Source organism: Lupinus angustifolius, chromosome LG06 (assembly GCF_001865875.1).
Source record: "Lupinus angustifolius cultivar Tanjil chromosome LG06, LupAngTanjil_v1.0, whole genome shotgun sequence".
Taxonomy (NCBI): Eukaryota; Viridiplantae; Streptophyta; class Magnoliopsida; order Fabales; family Fabaceae; genus Lupinus; species Lupinus angustifolius.
Genome location: NC_032014.1, coordinates 30,363,694 through 30,383,509, shown reverse-complemented (window position 1 = coordinate 30,383,509; position 19,816 = coordinate 30,363,694). Strand labels below are relative to the sequence as shown.

The window sequence follows — 19,816 nt, the reverse complement described above, 5'->3', positions numbered from 1 at the left end:
TTTCATTAATGATTTATTTGGTTTAGGAAATAAAATAAGATAAAAAGAAAGAATATGAGTGGAGAAAAAGAAATGATCGTAAGAATTGTTTGGTAGAAAAGAAATATGAAATAAGTAAAAGAGAAAGAAAATATATTTGTATTAAATAGACAATTTTACTCTTTATAAATAATAATGAATATATGATAAGATAAATATATTATAGGAAATGCAAAAAAACAATTTTAACATTTCTTCTCACTTAGATAAGGAACCAAAAGTTGGTAGGTCTCTATTTCCTTTCTTTATTCTCTCCTACCAAAAACACTCTAAGCTCGATAATGACTGTTGTGCCTTACTTCTCAAGACGGAATATTCCTAACAACCAGAATCTTTATTTGACACTAAGTAAACAATTTTTTTTAAAATTTCAAATGTAGATATTCCTCCCCTATTGTATTAATTTTAATATTCATCAACATTTTACTATCTAATACAAAGAATGAATAAAAATAAACAAATCATATGCATTTTGGGTGTATAATCAAGTTATGTGGTTGTCCCTTTTCATAAGTACCTATTGCTTTCCAGAATTGAACGTTTGACCTTTGATCTAGTACGATATTCTAGAATTTAGTGAGACCTTGCACTATTAAGCTATTTCTTACATGTTTTTGTCGCTCTCAAGAATCGAACATTTAATATTTAATATTTGATATAGTAAATAAGTTGTTGGTTGTGCATTTGAATATGAACAAATAGGTGATAATAAACCAAACAATTTGGAGTTGTTTTTTTATTTATTTACGTGATTCAATGTCACTTTTTAAAAATGGTATTAGATTGACTAATTTCTTATAAAGGGTAAGGTAGAAAAAGGAAATAAATAAGTAAATAACATTGCATAAAATCACATTCCTTTTCTATGAATGGTTAAATAATAATTAAATTCAAAAAATATCTACTGAGTTTTCTAAAAGCACTCACCAAACAGTGTTATATTTGAACCCAACAAAATACCCCAAATAAAAATAAAAAAAAATAAAAAATTAGAGTGGATATATTGAATCAATAATCACAAATATATTCATTAAATAATTTATTAATTATTTCATTTTTTTTTAATAATTTGGGTACATAAACACATAGTACAAAATATACATTGTACTAAACCTTGTATTGACAAAGGATAATATTTGTTTAGTGCTGAGGAACACAACACAAGATCATCATAGTCACAAACAATTATTCTCTTTCACTCTATCAGGTAAACCAATGTAATGTTTTGACATTTGAATGTTGACTTTTGACCCTTGATTATAGTATTATGTTATGTTGTATATGGAGTTTGTATTTCTATGCTATTGTTACCATTGATTCATAAATTTGCAATCTTTATTTGATTAAGGTGCTTCAAAAATGGCTTCAAGTGTAAGAGCTATACCAGGTTCATTTTCAACCATCAACACTTGGGATTACAGTAATGGGTTTGGAAAAAGTATGGATTTTGTGAGAGTTTCTGATATGAAGAAAGTGCAATCTGGAAAGACAAAGAGGGTTTTAGTTATAAGAAACTCTTCAAATCCTGCTCAAGATATTCTTCAACTTCAACCTGCATCATCAGGAACTCCTCTTTTGGGTATATATTTTCATTTCTTGTTTTCTAATTCTTGTATATTATGCAGTCTCTTCATCTATTAATTTGCATGCCCATTTGTTTTAGCTTTTTTCACTCAAAATTTGTGATTTTTATAAGGAAAAAAAATCCTTTTTTTGATGTTTCATATGCTTGTTTGGTTGGGCTTCAATTAAAAATCTGTTAATTGAAGAAAAAAGCTAAATTTCGGCTTTTTTGGAGAAACTGATTTTTTCAGTCTCATGGAAAAATTTCTTCCGAAAACGCTTACGGAGAATCAATTTTTTTTACCCTGAACAAATGTGGCTTCTGTTTGGTTGAGTTTTTGCAAAAAAAGTAAAAAAAACTGAAATTCTGCTTTTTTTGAGAACCTATAATTTCTTTTCAAAATAGCTTCTACCTAAGAGAGGAGAGAAGGCAAGAAATTTACTTTGTTTAATTCTATGTAGCCAAAAGCAAAATAGCTTCTTATTTACATACAAGATACAATGAAAATCACTTATTTTTATTTTTGGAATCACCTTTTAAAGCTTAAACGAACGATCTCTAAACCTCGTATCTGCCTAGTTTTCATCATTTGATTATGATAACTGCCCTCATTTTATTTTCTGCACAAATGCCCCTTATGTGAATATACGTGCATGAAGCTATATCCTATCCTGTCTATGATTTTACCTTCAAGTTGTTTTGATAGACGCCTTCCGAAAAACCTCAAGAGTGACACATGCAAATTGATATTTATGTTCCTTTCAAATTAAAGCTAATAGAATATGCTATAAAACATATTGTTGTTAAAAATTCTGTCTTAGCTTCAAATCCACTACTTTAGTGTTTCACATATTTTCCTGGTAGTGTTTCTAAGACTTTTAGTTTTGTTTTTTATCCATCCATTTTTCATTCCTAAATGGCCTCTCTAATTATTGTTTAGGTGTTATTTTTCGTATAGTGGTTATTTACTTACTTTACTTTCACCCGATGCATGGGTAACAATGTAAATGTAGTTCCTAGGCAAAAGTATTGTGAATCATTAAACCAAACTATTCGGAGGAAAACAAGGACAGTGAAGGTTGGTGATGTGTCTATTGGTAGTGAACATCCTATAAGAATTCAGACAATGACTACAACTGATACAAAGGATGTAGCTGGAACCGTTGAACAGGTTATACAACCGCTCTTCTGCTTTGCATTAATTGTGCATGCTTTTATGTGATTTACTCTTATGGATTAAATTTGACTGATGGGTTTAGTTGTTATGTTTACTTATCTGATTTCGATCGGCAGGTGATGAAAATAGCTGATAGAGGAGCTGATATCGTACGGATAACAGTTCAAGGGAAGAGAGAAGCTGATGCATGTTTTGAGATTAAAAACTCCCTTGTGCAGAAAAAGTGAGTATAAATTATTGTGTGCTATATATTGGACATGGTTGATGCTTTAAGCCTATATAATTCATGTTTTCAAATGTGTCCTTATTCATCTTTGTCCAGCTACAACATACCATTGGTGGCTGATATTCATTTTGCCCCTGCTATCGCTTTGCGAGTTGCTGAATGCTTTGACAAGATTCGTGTCAACCCTGGCAATTTCGGTAGCATATCTTCCTTAATTCATTAGTTTTCTTTTATTTTATTTTTGCTTTTATTCTGAACCCACAATGCCGATGATGGTCTTTTGCAGCTGACAGACGGGCTCAATTTGAACAACTAGAGTACACAGAAGATGATTATCAGAAAGAGCTTGAGCATATTGAACAGGTCAAACTTCTCATCTGTTGTTTTATCTCTAAGTTTTTTGTGTAGCGCATGCATTACACTAGTTTATCAGCACTTTAATTTTGGGCCATTCATCTCTCATGCATGCATCCTTAGTCATTACTACGGACATCGGGACAATTTATGTATTGCATAAATCTTGCTTAAAAATTTATAAAGGAATCGGGAATTTATTTTCTTCTTTTCAATTCCAGTTAGAATTAATATCACAACTGAACTATGAACTTATTGACCTTTTTTAAGCGTTATTAAATGCCAGGTTTTCACACCATTGGTTGAAAAATGTAAGAAATATGGGAGAGCGATGCGCATCGGGACGAACCATGGCAGTCTTTCAGATCGTATAATGAGCTATTATGGAGATTCTCCTAGGGGAATGGTAAGCAGACAATTCTTCCCCCTCTTCTACTGCAATGCATTTATGTACCCGCAAAGAGAATTGCCTTTCTTACTAAGCTATGATTGGACAGGTTGAATCTGCTTTTGAATTTGCAAGGATATGCCGAAAGTTGGACTTCCACAATTTCGTTTTCTCTATGAAAGCGAGCAACCCGGTTATCATGGTCCAGGCATATCGCTCCCTTGTAGCTGAAATGCTTGTGCAAGGTTGGGATTACCCATTGCACTTAGGAGTTACTGAAGCCGGAGAAGGTGAGGATGGGAGGATGAAGTCTGCAATTGGAATCGGAACGCTTCTTCAGGTATGCATATGATTAATTGCATATAAAATAGAAATATTCATCCAGATGTTTAGAATTCATGCAATGCATGTTGATGATATGCTGTTTATCAGGACGGATTGGGCGATACAATTCGAGTTTCTCTCACCGAACCACCCGAGGAGGAGATAGATCCTTGCAGAAGGTTGGCAAACCTTGGAATGAGAGCCTCTGAACTTCAGAAAGGGGTGGTATGATTCAAAACAGATTTCTATTTCACACGCCTAAACTGTATAAAATCCGACATTCTCAAATGCTAAGAACTTTCTTTTAATCGCTCCTTCAGGCACCTTTTGAAGAAAAGCACCGACATTATTTTGACTTCCAGCGCCGATCTGGTCAATTGCCAGTTCAAAAAGAGGTTAAACTATTAAATGTTTAGACTACTAAACCAAATATATACCTCAAATCCACACACACAATTTCCTTCTTTTGGCACCATCCGTACTTATACGTGAACTATCCATCATGGTACAGGGTGAAGAGGTGGATTACAGAGGTGCTCTGCACCGGGATGGTTCTGTTCTCATGTCAGTCTCCTTGAACCAGTTAGAGGTAACAAATCGGCACCTCTTCTGTTTGTCGGGCTAGATGTCTCTAAAAGAATATCCGTTTATGTGTATCACATTTGAATTCTCTTAATCTTTTTCTGAAAGAATTCGGCCCCTGACTTTTACAGAATCCGGAGCTGCTATACAAGTCACTTGCTGCTAAACTCATTATTGGCATGCCATTTAAGGTTTCTGTTACTTTATTCTGTTCGACGAATGTCTTATGGATTTAAATAAGAAGTTATTGACATAGTAGGACCTTTACATTCAGGATCTGGCTACAGTAGATTCAATCTTATTGCGGGAACTTCCTCCAGTAGATGATGCTAATGCCGTAAGATCCTCCACTTTGGCAACCAAGTCGAAATATAAGATTTTCCTTGTTCTGCTTCATTATCAATCAAATTATTTCGGCATTATAATTTATTGCAATAATTGAATGATTTTCTTTCCCTTTCCAATTTTGTATACTGTGATCAGCGTCTAGCTCTGAAAAGACTGATAGATATAAGTATGGGGATTATAACTCCTTTGTCGGAGCAGCTAACGAAGCCGTTACCCAATGCCATGGTTCTGGTTACCCTCAATGAACTATCTACTGGAGCTTATAAGCTTTTGCCACAAGGTGCTGCTCACTCCGAGTTTTTCTTTTTATACATTCTAAATAAATTACATGAACATTCATTCAGATTTAATGGCATCACAGAAACCTTTTTTCAAAACTAAAGATTCGTTACATAGATATAATTTATTACATAAATTACTCAAAATGTGTAATTTACTTTGAAACTTGCCTTGTGACATGGTCATGAGTTCAAATAATGGAAACAATCTCTTCGCTTACAAGGTAAGACTATGTACATCTACCCTTCCCTAGACCTCACTAGGTGGGAGTCTCGTGCATTGGATCGCCCTTTGCTTTGTGTAATTTACTCCGAACTTATTTTCCTCACCCGCTTCAATGTTCATGTTTGATCTAATGTGAATTGGTGATCCATTAGGCACACGCTTGGTTGTCTCATTACGAGGGGATGAGCCTTATGAAGAACTAGAAATTCTCAAAGGTGTTGATGCTACTATGATTCTCCATGACCTGTCGTACACGGAAGAGAATGTTAGCAGGGTTCATGCAGCAAGGAGGTGAGAATGTTGCTCATGATTAATCATTTGCTGTAAACAATACGATGAAATTTCCGAGCTTCATCTATAAAACTAATCTTCACTGATTAATAGAATTCTCATAATATTTATATCTTGAATCGTCGTCAGGCTATTTGAGTACCTATCAGAAAATTCTCTGAACTTTGCTGTCATTCACCACATAAACTTTCCAACCGGGATTCACAGGTAACGCAATTTGTGGTATTTGTTGGTTAAGATGCAAGAAATATGAATCTTAGTGAAACCTAATCCATTCCGCTTACAGGGACGACTTAGTGATTGGTGCCGGTACTAATGCTGGAGCCCTTTTGGTTGATGGGCTTGGAGACGGTCTTCTTTTAGAAGCCCCAGACCAGGAATTTGAATTTCTAAGAAACACATCTTTCAATTTGCTGCAAGGCTGCAGAATGAGAAACACAAAGACGGTATATAGTTCAAGCATAGACAAGACGTAGACTGAACTCGAAAAACAAATATCTATGATCTTTATTTATAAGCCTAACATGTGTTGCAGGAGTATGTGTCATGCCCATCCTGTGGAAGAACATTGTTCGATCTTCAAGAAATAAGTGCAGAAATTCGAGAGAAGACATCGCACCTGCCTGGTGTATCGGTAATTAACTAATTCTTTTCCTCTGCAGCGCATGCTCCACACCCACACTTATAACCATGCATCGTAGTTTATTATAGGGAATATATCGACTTTGTTACACAAAGTATCCTCTTGTTTCAAGAATTGCACGAACCTCTCGGGGTTTATATTATGATTACATTTGTGATATTGAAATTACACTGACCTCCCTTTTTATAACTTCCAAGACAAGAGACTATATGGTGTAATTAAATCAAACCTCAAAGGAGTTCAACGTGATTTCCGTAGTTTATAAATTACATGAGTGTAACTATGCAATGTTTATTTTTCCGGCATCAGATTGCAATCATGGGATGCATTGTGAATGGACCTGGGGAGATGGCTGATGCAGACTTTGGTTATGTGGGTGGTAATCCCGGAAAGATTGATCTCTATGTTGGAAAGGTAACATGTTCTTTACTTCTTCATGCCCATATTACTAAAACTTAACTTCTAGAAGAAAAAAACCATCTTTTTAACGTTGTATGCTTAATGAACCTTAAGACGGCGAGCTTGGCACAACCGTGTTTGCTTAGTGGCCATGAGGTCACAGGTTCAAATCCTGAAAACAGTCTCACTGCTTGTAGAGGCAAGGCTGCGTACGATTTTTAATGAACCTTGAGATTAAGTTCTTGTTTTTTCTACAATTATTGCAGACTGTGGTGAAGCGCGGAATTGCGATGGAACATGCAACCAATGCATTGATTGATCTAATAAAAGAGCATGGACGTTGGGTAGAGCCTAATGCAGAAGAGTAGAAGCAACAGTTCAATATGTCCTTGTTAACTGTTGTATATGTAATTTTGTGGAAGCATTGAGAGTTTTAGTTTCAATACAAGTTGGAAAAAAGGCCTAAATTTCCATGTAAGGTCCCTATTAAGGGTAGGGGTGAAGGACTCTACAGCTACATGTATACAGAACAAATACCTACTTTGCTTCCATCATTAATAAAAGAATAAGAATAATAATACAAAGGATTAATTATATGATTTCAGTCAGGTTCAGGAATAGGATTATATCCTACCAATTAAGTCTTTGTTTGGTTGAAATCTTTGAGTGATGTTTGGCTAAACAAAAAATACAGAGATATTGCAGCTTTAAAAACAGCTCCAACTTAATCAATTAGATGCATATCTTGCAATAAAATATTTGACTTTAGTACAAATCAAAACGAGCTATCACCTAATTGATGCTTGTTAATTCAATTTATGGTATCGTGTGATATTATAGATGGAAGGGAAAGCTATTTTTATGCATTGGACACTTGATAACATTTTAAAAAAAAAATGCCATTTCTTGCTTTTCATGCAATTGAGGGAAGAACTACGATAGATAATCTTTAATTTTTGAAGGGGTGCATAAATAATCATTTTAGGGGATTTAGAGATTAAAAAATTAGTTTTCATAAAAAGTGTTCACTGTTCATTTATAAGGTAATATGAATTCATTTTTATATTGCGTTGTAATATTGCATGTAGTTAATTTCTTATTTTAATCTATAAATTAAATATGTACTCTCTTTTTATGCAAATTAAATTATGCATTTTCATTATGAGGGTTAAGATCTTGATTCATTTTATGTAAATTGCGTATAAAGAAGAAATGAGGGGCAAAAAGATTTTATCACACACAATCCTCAAATCAAGAGATATGAGTGGTTAAGAAACTTTATTTAACAAAATATGTCGACCACTTATTGGATTGTGTAAATTGTGAGATTCCCTTCTATCCATAATTTCTCCTTTAGTTACACTATCAATTAAGAAAATCAAGGTGTGTTGTCTACATGGACCTAAAGAAAAGAATGAGATCACTTCTTATGAACTCGTTGAGAATGACTCTGATCGAGTTGGTGGCCTATTAGAAACATAAGGCGGGAGAATGACCCTGGTCGAGTTCATGGCCTATTAGAAACATAAGGCGCTCTGCCAGTGGGACATGGAAAATTTAGAGTTATAAAAGAGGATGAATAAACAAAATGAAAAGTTTTTTTTATTAAAGTCTCACCAAAATTCTTAAATACCCCATGAAGCTGTAAAAACTGAAGCTAATAATAATACACATGTCGCCTCATTTGTTAGATTGTTTTTCTGCTAACATCTATATGAATCATACCTCTTCAAAAATAGAACTATATCTTGTAACTCTTCATAATTCATCCTTCACATCAACATTGCTGCTCTGGCTCTCCTTAGCATCAGCACTCTCCTTGGCATCAGAACTTGGCGGTTTAGAAGTTGAGGTTGGTTTCTTGAGCTTGAATGGGATTGATGCATTTTTCTTGAGGAACTTATAAAAAGCCACCACTGTACGATCGGTATCAACAGTAATCTGCAGACAAAGTGAACAAATTATATATTTAGTCACCTAATGATAAAGCTTCTATAGATCTTATAGTTGAATAGATAAAATATGCACCGTCGTTTAATATTCACATACCGGGTCAAAACTCTTGTTTCCTGCTGGGAAGAAGAGAAGAGTGGGGAATCCATCAGGCTGCAATGTAAACCAGTATTGATCAATAAATTTACATAATGGCTTATGATATGATGCTTCATGGAAAATTCGAAACCTTGCGTGAGTTAAAGACCAAAAGCCACTTCGATCGATAATAGCAATAGTATATACCATATGCTTGCAACATGTGGTTTACATTTTTGGGTTTACCTTTGCCCTAGGGTGCTCATTTGTTGTTCCATCCATTTTGGCTATCACAATAGAGTCAATACTGCGAAGATGTTTTGCAAGCTTGTCATATATTGGTTCCAGTGCTTGGCAATGTCCACACCACGGAGCATAAATCTAGTATTCCAACAACCATCAAATTAACGTAAACAAGGTGCAGATCTAAATATAACTCATAAAGTAGAGGGCTAAAATTGTACCTCGAGGAGAACATCCTTTGACTCATCCAAGACAATTTCATCAAAGTTATTCCCAACAACTATTTTCACGTCACCATCATTCTGTCAATAAGTTAGCAAACATATTAGATACGAAAGACCGGGTCAATAGAACATACTTGGAGTGAGGGATTAAAATCAAAATAGCTTACACTTTCAGGAACTGGATCTGACTTGAAGAAAGGCTTTAACTTGTCTTCAAAGAAATTTTCCCCAAATACCTGGGATAAAATAAAGATTTCAAATTTTAAACTACAAATTTGCTTCTAAAACATTGTTAGATAACAGAGAATGGCATTAATGCACATTCCCTAACATGGTAACAAAATTAAGAGGTCTGAACGAGAAGGGAGAAAAGGGTACCTTTATGTTGTCAACAGTCACCTCCTCATCATGCACAAATTTTTTTCCATCTTCATTTCCAGTGTATGCAAGTACCTGTATTGGAAATTCGACAGGGTTACTTAAATTTGCTTCCAAATGATTTAGACTTTAGAGGAAGTAGTATGTTGATGTCTAGAGTTTCATTAGTCAAATGCACTTGGATAGAATTAAAAAAGGGAAGAAGAAACAATTACTTTTGGAGCATTCCCACTGATACCAAAGTACTCCGAAACAGGCTTTCCAAAATCTTCATTGTCCAATTCCACATATATAAAGATCAGCTGCAACAGATAATTGCACAAAAGTGTAGGAAGTAAATTTAAATATTTCTTAAAATTTAAAATGATATATGGGATATTTTATCAGTAAAATGCAACAAAAGCAGAAAAGAAAGAACTTTCAAATATCACTCATATCAGCTCCCAGCACAAGTAAAATGCTAACTTTTTATGATTTTACAATTTTACAAATACGGTCAAGGTTGCTAATTGTGGCAGGGTATTTGTATAATTCTAGAAGTGTGTAATTGACCGGGTTTGAGTTTTGCACGAGTATTATAAAATAGACTGTAGGAAAATATACCTTCCCCTTGAAAGATTTTGCTGCTTCTCGAAATACTGGGATCAGCTTCTCTGAATCATTTGAAGTTGCAAACAGCAACAACTAAACGTGAAGATTCAAACCCATAACAATGTCAGAAAAATGCTATGATGTCATTCCCGAAGATTATTTTTCTTCTGAGATCAGTAATATAACAAGAAACAAATTAACATGTACATAAATAGCTACCTGTTTCTTGATTGGATTTTCAAATATTGCTGGAGCACCCTCTCTTGTGAAAACTGTTACCAAAGGAAGCTTGTTGGAGGTTACAAAGTTTGCTATTTCAGACTTCGCAAATTGGCCATCTGCAGGGACAGATACAATATGTCAAGTTTACAATAAAAATAACTTCTTTTTTCAGACAAAAGAGAGAAGAATGAGAAAGAAAACAAACCAAAATGGTTGAGTTTTTCGTCCTCTTTCTTGATCAGGATCAAAGCTGGGCGTTTAACATCGGGATCAATATGGAAAAGCTTCGCCACATCAGGATTCACAGTTTGATAAAAATTGACATCATCCTCAAGCCTTGAAGCGGCAGCTAGCTCATCACTCTCAGGGCCCTGCATTGTTATACATAACAAGATAAATGAAGCACTAGAACCAACAATCTCATATAGTCAACTATTCCATCTCAAACCAATCGTTAAATCATTTAATCCAGACAATTAACAATTAAAAACAACTTAGCTTCATTGAAAATAAATATACTGATTGACTAGGAAATGAAGCAATCCATTTGACAAACCAAATTATAAAAACAAATGGACATTTGATTCAAGTAATAAAATACAAACTCCGCTTATTAAGAAAAGAGTAATAATGCATGTGTTTGATATAAATTGTGTTTTTAAATTATGATTATAAACTGAAAAATTAAACTGAACATGTTGACCTTTGGCTCTGTACCTGGGTTATAAGTTTCCCCCCCATAAACTGAGCTTTTTTTGTTGGTACTACCAAGGGTATCCCTCACCATTTTGGGTAAGGAACTAATTCTTTTTAGGGTGCGTGACTGCCCCTCCCAACAAGTGTCGCTCCTAGGAATCGAACCCTTAACATTTTGGTCATCCTAGAGATCTAACGGGGTCTTACACCACTAGACCAACACTTTGTTGGTCCATAAACCAAGCTTATTAAGTTATTACCCAATAACCCAAACAAACTTAGTTAACAAAAAAATTTATATACCAAAAACAATCACAAACAAGGTACATTTGTTAAGTACAAATTTGGCATTGAATGTGTAAAAAGTAAACATGAGTAATACTTACAACTAAAGAGTTGAGGAAAGCCAAAACAAGTTTGGATTGAGAGGTCAAAATGGTTTCAGCATCATCCAAACTAGTTACATTGTGAATACCAGGCCCTGTCTTCTTCTTAATCCAACTCACTATAGCATCTCTATAATCATATACATAAAAAAAATCAATATTCAAATTAAAAATAATAAAATTCAAAAAACCAAATTCAATTCAAATTCAATGAAATTACTTGTTCCTATTGCCATTGTAGAGTTTATGAATCCCATCGATGAATAAATAGATAGTAGGAAATCCTTGAATATCATACTCCTGTGCCAATTCATTTTCTTCAGAAGCATCAACCTTCGCTAAAATTACACCTTTGCCCTTCAATTCAGTAGCAGCTTCTGCATATTCAGGAGCCAATGCCTTACAGTGACCGCACCAAGGCGCGTAGAATTCAACCAACACGAAACGGTTATTGTTGATGACGTCACTGAAGTTCTTCTGATTCAAAACGACGACGTCCTTTTCATCGATTTCAGGATCGGAAACGGAGGAGGAGTCATCGAGGTTGTCGTCTTCGTCGTCGAAGTGGTGGTGGTGGTCGGAATCGGAAGTTTGATCGGAGTCTTGGAGGAAGGTGAGATCTTCGAGTTCGTCTTCGGTGGTAGAGGAAATGAGAGAGAAGGAAGAGAAGAGAAGAAGGGTTGTGAGAGAAAGGAAGAGAAAGGTTCTCATTGTTGAAAGTGAAGGAATTGAAGTTACAGATCTATGGCTATGGCTATGGCGTTTTTCACTCTCACTGTGTTGTTGACTTTCTACTTCAACTATCTTTCTATACGACGCCGTTTTGCAATTGTCCAAAACATTTCATTTATTTTAAATTACTTTATAGAGAAATCGTTTACAAATTCAAATAAGCAATTTTTCCAAATAACTTTCTCAAAAAGTACAAGTATTAATTAAGTTGTTAGTTTTTGAGCTATTTACAATTTTATAATTGTGTATTATATCCATTCTTAACCAACAAAGTGGTACAGTAGTATAAAAATTCGTTAGATCGATCAAAATATTCAGTATTCGATTTTTTATAACAATACTTGTTGAGAAAGAAAGTCATACACCAAAAAAAATTAATTCCTTGTCCAAAAAGTTAAGAATATCTTTGATAAAAAAATATCCATTCTTTAATTTAGCTCCAATTCTTCAAAGTTTTTTCAACCATATAACATTATCAATCAAACTTTTATGATATAAGATGATCATCACATTATTTTGTTCTCAAAACAAAACAAAAGAATCCACTTTCCAAAATTATTTTATAATTTTTTACTCCATCAATATAATTTACAACATATATCAACATAATAATATAATTGATAAATATAATTACAAATGAATATCCAAATGAAATACAATACCTAAATAACAATAAAGTCTTAATTTCACTTAAATCGACATCACAAGTTATTGAAATAGCTCACTCCCTAGTGTGACCACACCAATTTCCTCACTGAATTGAGAATAGAAAGGAGCAATTTCTCTTTGAATATGCTCCAACTCTTGCACAATTTGCCTCATTGATGGTCTTCTATAACTCAAATCCACACATAACAATGCCAACTTCATCATATTTGTAGCACCATTATTACACTTTTCATGCTCTCCTAGTCTCATGTCAACAAAATTGTCCACATCATTGTTATGTTTTGCCTTCAATACAAAACTAGGATTAGTGTGTCCTAAGAAATTATTAAACAATGGAAAACAAAATTTCATTAAGTTTGGAAGCATGTATTAATAATGTACCTGAAATACTAGAGTTTCATATGTGTTTGACATGTTTTTGTTATGTGCTTCACATCCACTAATCAATTCTAGTAAGAATACTCCAAAACTGTATACATCACTATGCTCTGAATAGTTTTGTGATAAGCTCAACCTTTGGACAAAACAAATGTTCATATATCCCAAATCAACAATCAAAAAATAAAATAGAGAAAAATAATTTGTATAGAGATTTTGGGGTGCTTAGGATATTCTTTTTTTTTACTACCAAAGGTATTCGTTCAACTTTCTTGAGTAAGGAACTAATCTCTTTCGGGGTTTGTGGCTACCCCTCCCAACAAGTGTTGCTTATAGGAATTGAATCATCGACCTTGGACCACTAAACCAACACCTTATTGATAATATGATATTCTTTTTATAATAAAGTATAACATGTATTATTTTTATCATGTCAATATCACCTTTACATAGGGTTTAATTTTGATATGTTGATGTAAAGTTTTTTACATTATCAACCAACCAAATATAGATTTTTAAGTGTGATTTGTAAGATAACTATTATAAGAGACTATATGATAATATTTTTTAAACCTACACATAATAACAACTATAACTTTTTAAACAATGCATGTGTCACATTTATATTGAAGAATAACATGAAAGTATTTAAAGAACTTCATGCAAGTTTTATAGGAGAGGGTGGTATTATTGTAGCATACTCTGGATCAAGAAAACAGTCTATGTTTGAAGATGAGCCAGGTTGGTCAGCTTTTCTTTGCATTTTGCAGAATCCATAATCAGAAACCTTGGCACTATAATTTTCATCTAAAAGAACATTTCTAGTTCTAAAATTTGTGTGAACCAAAGGAGGGACCAAACTATGAAGATGTTCAAGTCCTGTTGCAAAGCAAAGATGAATTTGTTGTTGAGTTCCACAAAGGACACTAAAAATCATCAATGTTGTCCCAAGTTGATGTCCTTAATCCTGTCCTGCCCGATAAGATAATGTCACATCATTTAACAAGCCTGAGGAACGGATGAATTATCCGTGGAATTTAAATGACGTGACACTGTCTTATTGGGCGGGATATGGTTAGAGACATCTTATCTTCATTCGAAAATCATAGCTTAGATGGGTTTTACCTTTGGCAGCTCCTAAAGCAATGGATAACCTTCTCCACAAGTCTAACCTTCCTAGTGGTAAACCTTCATTGTCTGCAATAACAACATGCATATTAAGCATAAACATGATAGAATGTGAAACAAACTTAACACAAGTATAGATTGGAAAATTACCATATAGGTGATTCCCTACATTGCCATTAGGGAGATATTCATACACAAGCAATTGTTGGAACCTATCTTCATAATAGCCTATAAGCTTCACAAGATGTATGTGGTGGATGTGAGTTATCTGCTTAACCTGCCATCCATTGGAATCACACAGACATTGTTATGTTTAGAAGACTAAGTCGCGCTAGCACGGTCGCAAATAGTTACTAACTAGGGGGATTTGGTTTGAATGAATATGAGGTCTCATGTTCGAGTCGTGGAATCAGTCTCTTACAAATATAAGGTAAGAGTGTCTACCAAACCATCCCTCGGCCACGCGCATAGCAAAGCTTTATTAAGCAAATGGAAGAGACTTCTCATTACATATTTACCTCTCGGACGAAATCTGGTGTCAAAGCAAATAGGCGCCTTTTTATGGCTACAATAGATCCATCTTCAAGCAAACCCTTGTAAACAAAACCAAATCCACCTTCACCTATAATATTACTCTGACCGAAATTTGTTGTAGCTTGTTCAAGTTCCAAAATGGTTATATGCCTTGTCTTCTGTGAATAATGTGAAGTAAAAGCACTTACATACTCTGAGTTGTTGCATCTTCCCATCTCAACTGCACAAAAAGGAAATGAAATACCATAACAACAATCACAATTCACAACAAAGTGAAACAGAACTTGTTTGAATATTTGTTACTATTACTCTTATTGAAGATCTTCATTTAACTTACCAGATGGAGATGGCATAGAAGAAGCAGACTCAGATGTTTGTCTTATAAGTCTTTTGATTCTCATCAAGCAGACATAGACAAACACTAGAATTGTAACCACAATTAAGGAAGCAACAATGCCACCAACTATAACAGCACCCTTTATTCCTTTTGGTCTCTTAGCTTGAGAATCTTGAAGAGGTGTAAGTGTTGGAATGTCATTATTCCCATCTATTTTTCCTGTTATTACACCTGTTTCTAAAATAAAGATCTTTTCTTTTTATGATTGTTATAGCTGAACTGAAAATTCTGAAGGAAAATACTTGAAGCAAAAGTTGAAATCTTTTGTTATCTAGTATTACTGTATTATGGTTAATTACTCTATACTGTTTTATATAAGCCATACTATTCATTTATCAATAGTAATGTTTTATGCACACACTTTTTCACCTTGTAGTAAAATCTTAGTCTAGTTTGTGATTATCTCATTTTCTGTATTCTCTACCATATTTTCCATTCTGGATAGAGGACACATTTGTTTAACATTCCAAGCAACTTCTGGCATGTTTTATCGAGCATAATGATCGATGTTCTCAGCAATCAGATTCTATCGGCGGCGAGTGAGCATCCTGCCTTTTAAGGCCTAGAGAAGGTGTCAAATAGATAGATGATGTTGTGACTAACAACTATAACTTTTGGCCTAGTGATAAGTGCTCGATACTATAAGTTCTAGATCGAGTCTCATGCCGTCAATGTTTTTTGAAGTTCTAATAACCAATGAGTACTACACACAAATTCGGAGAGATTGAGAGAAGGAGCTTACAGAGAATTTAGAGAAAAAGCACCTGGATCTTTTATTTTATTGCAGTCAAGACAAGGCCATTGTATTTGACATGGATAATTCACAATGTTGCATCCAAATTGTTGTGAACTCTTGATAGTGAACAAAGCCTCAGCTGCAGTTAAAAAATTATGTAAAAACTGTAACCAACAATGTAATTGATTCATCAAACATGTTTATGCAACAACCCTTTTGAAACTAATGATATCTGACTTGAAGATCAATGTGTATATCCATGAGAAAATGGAAAAGTTACATGAAAAAATCATTATTTGTAAAGGAATAACTTAAGGCCTATTGTCCTTGATTCTGAAACTAAGGAATAACTTTTTTGTTACAGAAATCTTCTTAATGAATATGATAGGTGAAACAAATTAACAAAATCTTACCATATAATTTGTAGGTTGATTTGTTGGGGTATAAAAGTTGAATCAATATGAGTAGTGGCAACCTTAATCTCCATAACAATCTCATTGTCATCATGCATTACCCCATGAACTTCTTTATGAGCTCTTAGCTTCAAATTTTTTCTGCTTTTTGCTTTTGAAGTAAAGATATCAAACTCTCTTCTCAAATGGTCTTAATCTGCCCCTACAAAATTTCAAAAGACAATCACTAAATAATAAGAAACTTTGTTCTTATAATGTATTGAAGAGACACAATGAAGCATGCACTTATTCAAAGGGAACAGAAAACAACTATTGAAAACTAGTACACAATAATAGAGAGGCAACACAAGCTATGAAGTCAAATATTAACTCACCAAGAAATGTAATGAAAAGTCATAGTAAAATGGTAAAATTTGAGGAAAATAATTGAACTCACACTTTGCATGGTTCTCAAGTAAGTTACATAGATACCAAGGAAATGTAGTAGTAAGAAGTAAATATGAAAAAAGTGCTTGAAAGGGGAAGGTTATAAGAGTGTAAGTAAGACTAGTTTGTAGTCTATTCTAGCATTAGCATCCCAAAAAATCAAACATTGGATTTGGTTGTTGACTATATATATATAAATACAGCTAAGAAAGCCTGCATGAAAAGCTGGAAAATGCTTTAAACAGGTTGTCTTCATTGAAGTTGACAGAAGAAATTACTTGTTTCTTTTTGAATTTTGTTGAACCTACACATATTTACATGATAGTGAAGTGGAATTCCAAATCCCAAAATATTCCCAAGGAATCTCTAAACATGGGTTCCTATAGGACATGCTTGTCACAAAAAAGTGATTTCTGATTTTACAAGCACTTGTGAAACAAAAAGAAAATCAATTCTACTCAACTACTTAAACCAAATTACCTGAATGTTCCACTAGCTCTCAGGATTATTATCCAGGTTCATGCTACTCAAAAGTTTAAACTTTTTTGTAAAACAAAATCTGGGTCTCCATGTTACACATCATTGTTGTCCTGAAAAGTGCAGAACATGGTGAATGGACCATGGTAAAAGCAAACAGTGTTGGTGATTCTCAGTAAGGTAAACTACAAAAGCCAAAAAACATAATCTCTAGAAAGAGTTGAGGTTAAAGCAAAAACTGTACAAGTAGAAAGTGATGAATTATTATGATATTTTCAGGCTGTGTTTTGAAATTCCAAGAAAAAAGTCACCCTCACAGGATGCATGCATGCATGGAAACTATACAACTACATAAGTACCGAAAACAATATGTTGTTCCAAAGTCTGTCCCTGACTAATCACAATATGCCACATCAGTTAAAAACATTAAACATTTGTTACTTTGTCTATTTTTGCTTCATTATGATCGGTTTGGAACAGACTTGGGGACATGCTCGGAGACAATAGATCCCCATACGAATAAGTACTTTGCATAACATAAACAGTAAATAAGAAAGAGATTCTGTGCATCAGTGTTCAGAACAGTGCATCATGCCCTTTCTAATGTTGATGAAGAGAATCAGCTAGGACAAATAGCTTTATCTTTTTCACTAGATTATTATTTTTCAGCATGCAATGGAGAAAGTAAAGCATTATTTGTAGGCTCTAGCTAGCTACTCAGGTTAGCACATTGGTTGCATTGCATTGGAAGAAAATAGTTCTTATATTGCAGCCACTGCATGCAGAGATTTTGCTATTGATATATCTCCTAAATTTTCTCTTATTAGCTTTATTACAAATAGTTCAAGTCTTGAAAACATTACAAGTATTTAAAAAGTTGCATGCACTATAATCTTATGATCTCATATCTAATATGTGACTTCACACTTGAATAAACCCAACAAAATATTTATGCTTTCACGTGTCCCTTGCTGGAGTACTTGGTCTTATTTGTTTAAGAGAGTAATAAGGGGTATACCTTAAAAACGGTTAATAATGCTAATACATACTCTTTTATAAACATATGTTTATATACATATCACCTAATTAGTTATTACAGTCTACTTTTTATATAATCATCCTCCTTGGGCAAATGTGAAGTAATGTGACTTAAATCAAATGTGTATGAAGCACATTGGACAAAAAGAGAAATGTGCCTAAATCATTTTTCACTATCAATATAAATTTACATTTAACTATATCAAATAGAAAAATGATATATCCTTCTTAAAGCATATTGTTAGAAGTAATCTTATGATTTAAGAGTTAATTTTGTCAAATATGTTATTTTCCTACGTTTTTGTATTATTAAGGGTATTCCTTTGGATAAAGAACTGATCACTTTCGGAGGAAATAATTGATTCTTCCAATAAGTATCGCTCCTAGAAATCGAACCTTTAACTTTTTAATCATTCTGGAGATCTAGCATGATCTTACACTACTCTACCAACATTATGTCTGTCTACTTTCCTACTTTTAGTCCAACTTTAGGTTCACATGTTAAAATAATATAACATTATTCTACAAAACAAGAGAGAATATGCAACTTGAAAGTAGAGTTAGCATTTTGAAGTAGTTTCTTAGGAATAACCAAAATTGTAAAAATAGTAAGGAATTCCCTCAGATTATATGCCATTTTTAATTAAAAACTTTTAGTTCAAAACTCAATAATTGGATCTCTAAACTTACCAAGTTCTATAATAAATACAAAATATAAAATTACCCCACCCTCCTTTCAAAAAAGCCTAATAGTAATTAAGTAAAGGACCATGGAGTGGGTGTGAAAGTGTATGTGTGGGGGGACCAAAAGTGAAATTATCCAACAAAAGAGAAATGTCATATGATAATTGACCCATTGCAGGGACTTCACATGCCACAACCTTTTTCCCATAATGCAAACCAAAAAAAAGATTGACTGCTTCTCCCAACAAGTATAGTTCCAAAAAATGAATCATTAACCTTTTGGTCATCATGTGGATCTAGTGGGGCCTTACAATATTAAAAGAATGCCTTGTTGGTAAGATACCTCTATTTACTAACCATATACATCATACTCACCCACATTTTCACATTTCTCACCTTTACGAGCATGAATATGATACAAATTTGAAGTTTATTTAATTATAATCTAAATGATACACAACAATAATAAAACATTAATTCCATAAGGTGAGATTGGATTAAAGGACATTATAATATTATGTCAAGAATATATGAACAATGTCAAAATTGGAGTCGGCTAGATGCTAAAAGTATAAGATAAATAGGAAACACAAA

At 33.6% G+C, this 19,816-nt stretch overlaps 3 protein-coding genes and 1 long non-coding RNA gene across 7 annotated transcripts; 1 reads left to right on the top strand and 3 right to left on the bottom strand.

Annotated features, from left to right (window-relative positions):
• On the top strand, positions 1,137-7,435 carry LOC109351023 (4-hydroxy-3-methylbut-2-en-1-yl diphosphate synthase (ferredoxin), chloroplastic-like). 2 transcript variants are annotated; one of them, XM_019592335.1, is made up of 20 exons: positions 1,137-1,246; positions 1,388-1,618; positions 2,617-2,774; positions 2,897-3,003; positions 3,103-3,203; positions 3,293-3,369; positions 3,647-3,766; positions 3,858-4,088; positions 4,181-4,297; positions 4,393-4,467; positions 4,584-4,661; positions 4,786-4,845; positions 4,929-4,991; positions 5,138-5,282; positions 5,659-5,797; positions 5,927-6,004; positions 6,084-6,243; positions 6,333-6,431; positions 6,750-6,854; positions 7,106-7,435. In XM_019592335.1, the coding sequence occupies exons 2-20, from the start codon at positions 1,399-1,401 to the stop codon at positions 7,205-7,207; spliced, it is 2,235 nt and encodes a 744-aa protein (XP_019447880.1). In that variant the 5' UTR covers positions 1,137-1,246; positions 1,388-1,398; the 3' UTR covers positions 7,208-7,435. The 2 variants fall into 2 exon arrangements, with proteins under 2 accessions (XP_019447880.1, XP_019447881.1); XM_019592336.1 differs by lacking the exon at positions 7,106-7,435 and having other exon boundaries at positions 6,333-6,481; positions 6,750-6,838.
• On the bottom strand, positions 8,420-12,414 carry LOC109351020 (protein disulfide isomerase-like 1-4). Its single transcript, XM_019592334.1, has 12 exons — positions 11,831-12,414; positions 11,611-11,740; positions 10,734-10,899; positions 10,526-10,644; positions 10,319-10,399; positions 9,931-10,017; positions 9,716-9,790; positions 9,505-9,573; positions 9,335-9,415; positions 9,117-9,251; positions 8,889-8,945; positions 8,420-8,780 (listed from the first exon to the last, which is right to left on the bottom strand). Exons 1-12 carry the CDS (start codon positions 12,319-12,321, stop codon positions 8,598-8,600), a joined length of 1,674 nt encoding a protein of 557 aa, XP_019447879.1. The 5' UTR covers positions 12,322-12,414; the 3' UTR covers positions 8,420-8,597.
• LOC109351019 (probable serine/threonine-protein kinase PBL9) lies at positions 13,049-17,849 on the bottom strand. 3 transcript variants are annotated; one of them, XM_019592333.1, is made up of 10 exons: positions 17,504-17,849; positions 16,598-16,799; positions 16,213-16,323; positions 15,389-15,619; positions 15,036-15,271; positions 14,668-14,794; positions 14,515-14,586; positions 14,091-14,268; positions 13,393-13,525; positions 13,049-13,296 (listed from the first exon to the last, which is right to left on the bottom strand). In XM_019592333.1, exons 2-10 carry the CDS (start codon positions 16,689-16,691, stop codon positions 13,051-13,053), a joined length of 1,428 nt encoding a protein of 475 aa, XP_019447878.1. In that variant the 5' UTR covers positions 16,692-16,799; positions 17,504-17,849; the 3' UTR covers positions 13,049-13,050. The 3 variants fall into 3 exon arrangements, with proteins under 3 accessions (XP_019447878.1, XP_019447877.1, XP_019447876.1); XM_019592332.1 differs by lacking the exon at positions 17,504-17,849 and adding an exon at positions 16,972-17,181; XM_019592331.1 differs by lacking the exon at positions 17,504-17,849 and adding an exon at positions 17,034-17,181.
• On the bottom strand, positions 17,946-18,318 carry LOC109351111. Its single transcript, XR_002108183.1, has 2 exons — positions 18,131-18,318; positions 17,946-18,100 (listed from the first exon to the last, which is right to left on the bottom strand). It is a non-coding gene; the product is annotated as an uncharacterized LOC109351111 (long non-coding RNA).

Excerpts from the sequence above, each read along its gene's own strand:
- LOC109351023 (XM_019592335.1), top strand. The coding sequence starts at position 1,399 with ATGGCTTCAAGTGTAAGAGCTATACCAGGTTCATTTTCAACCATCAAC. Across the intron at positions 4,662-4,785 it reads TCTCCTTGAACCAGTTAGAG|AATCCGGAGCTGCTATACAA; the intron begins GTAACAAATCGG and ends TGACTTTTACAG. Across the intron at positions 6,432-6,749 it reads CGCACCTGCCTGGTGTATCG|ATTGCAATCATGGGATGCAT; the intron begins GTAATTAACTAA and ends TTCCGGCATCAG.
- LOC109351020 (XM_019592334.1), bottom strand. The coding sequence starts at position 12,321 with ATGAGAACCTTTCTCTTCCTTTCTCTCACAACCCTTCTTCTCTTCTCT. Across the intron at positions 10,900-11,610 it reads CTTTCCTCAACTCTTTAGTT|GGCCCTGAGAGTGATGAGCT; the intron begins GTAAGTATTACT and ends ATAACAATGCAG. Across the intron at positions 10,400-10,525 it reads AAAATCCAATCAAGAAACAG|TTGTTGCTGTTTGCAACTTC; the intron begins GTAGCTATTTAT and ends CTTCACGTTTAG.
- LOC109351019 (XM_019592333.1), bottom strand. The coding sequence starts at position 16,691 with ATGATGACAATGAGATTGTTATGGAGATTAAGGTTGCCACTACTCATA. Across the intron at positions 15,272-15,388 it reads TTCTATGCCATCTCCATCTG|TTGAGATGGGAAGATGCAAC; the intron begins GTAAGTTAAATG and ends CTTTTTGTGCAG. Across the intron at positions 13,526-14,090 it reads GACTGTTTTCTTGATCCAGA|GTTGAGCTTATCACAAAACT; the intron begins GTATGCTACAAT and ends TTTTGTCCAAAG.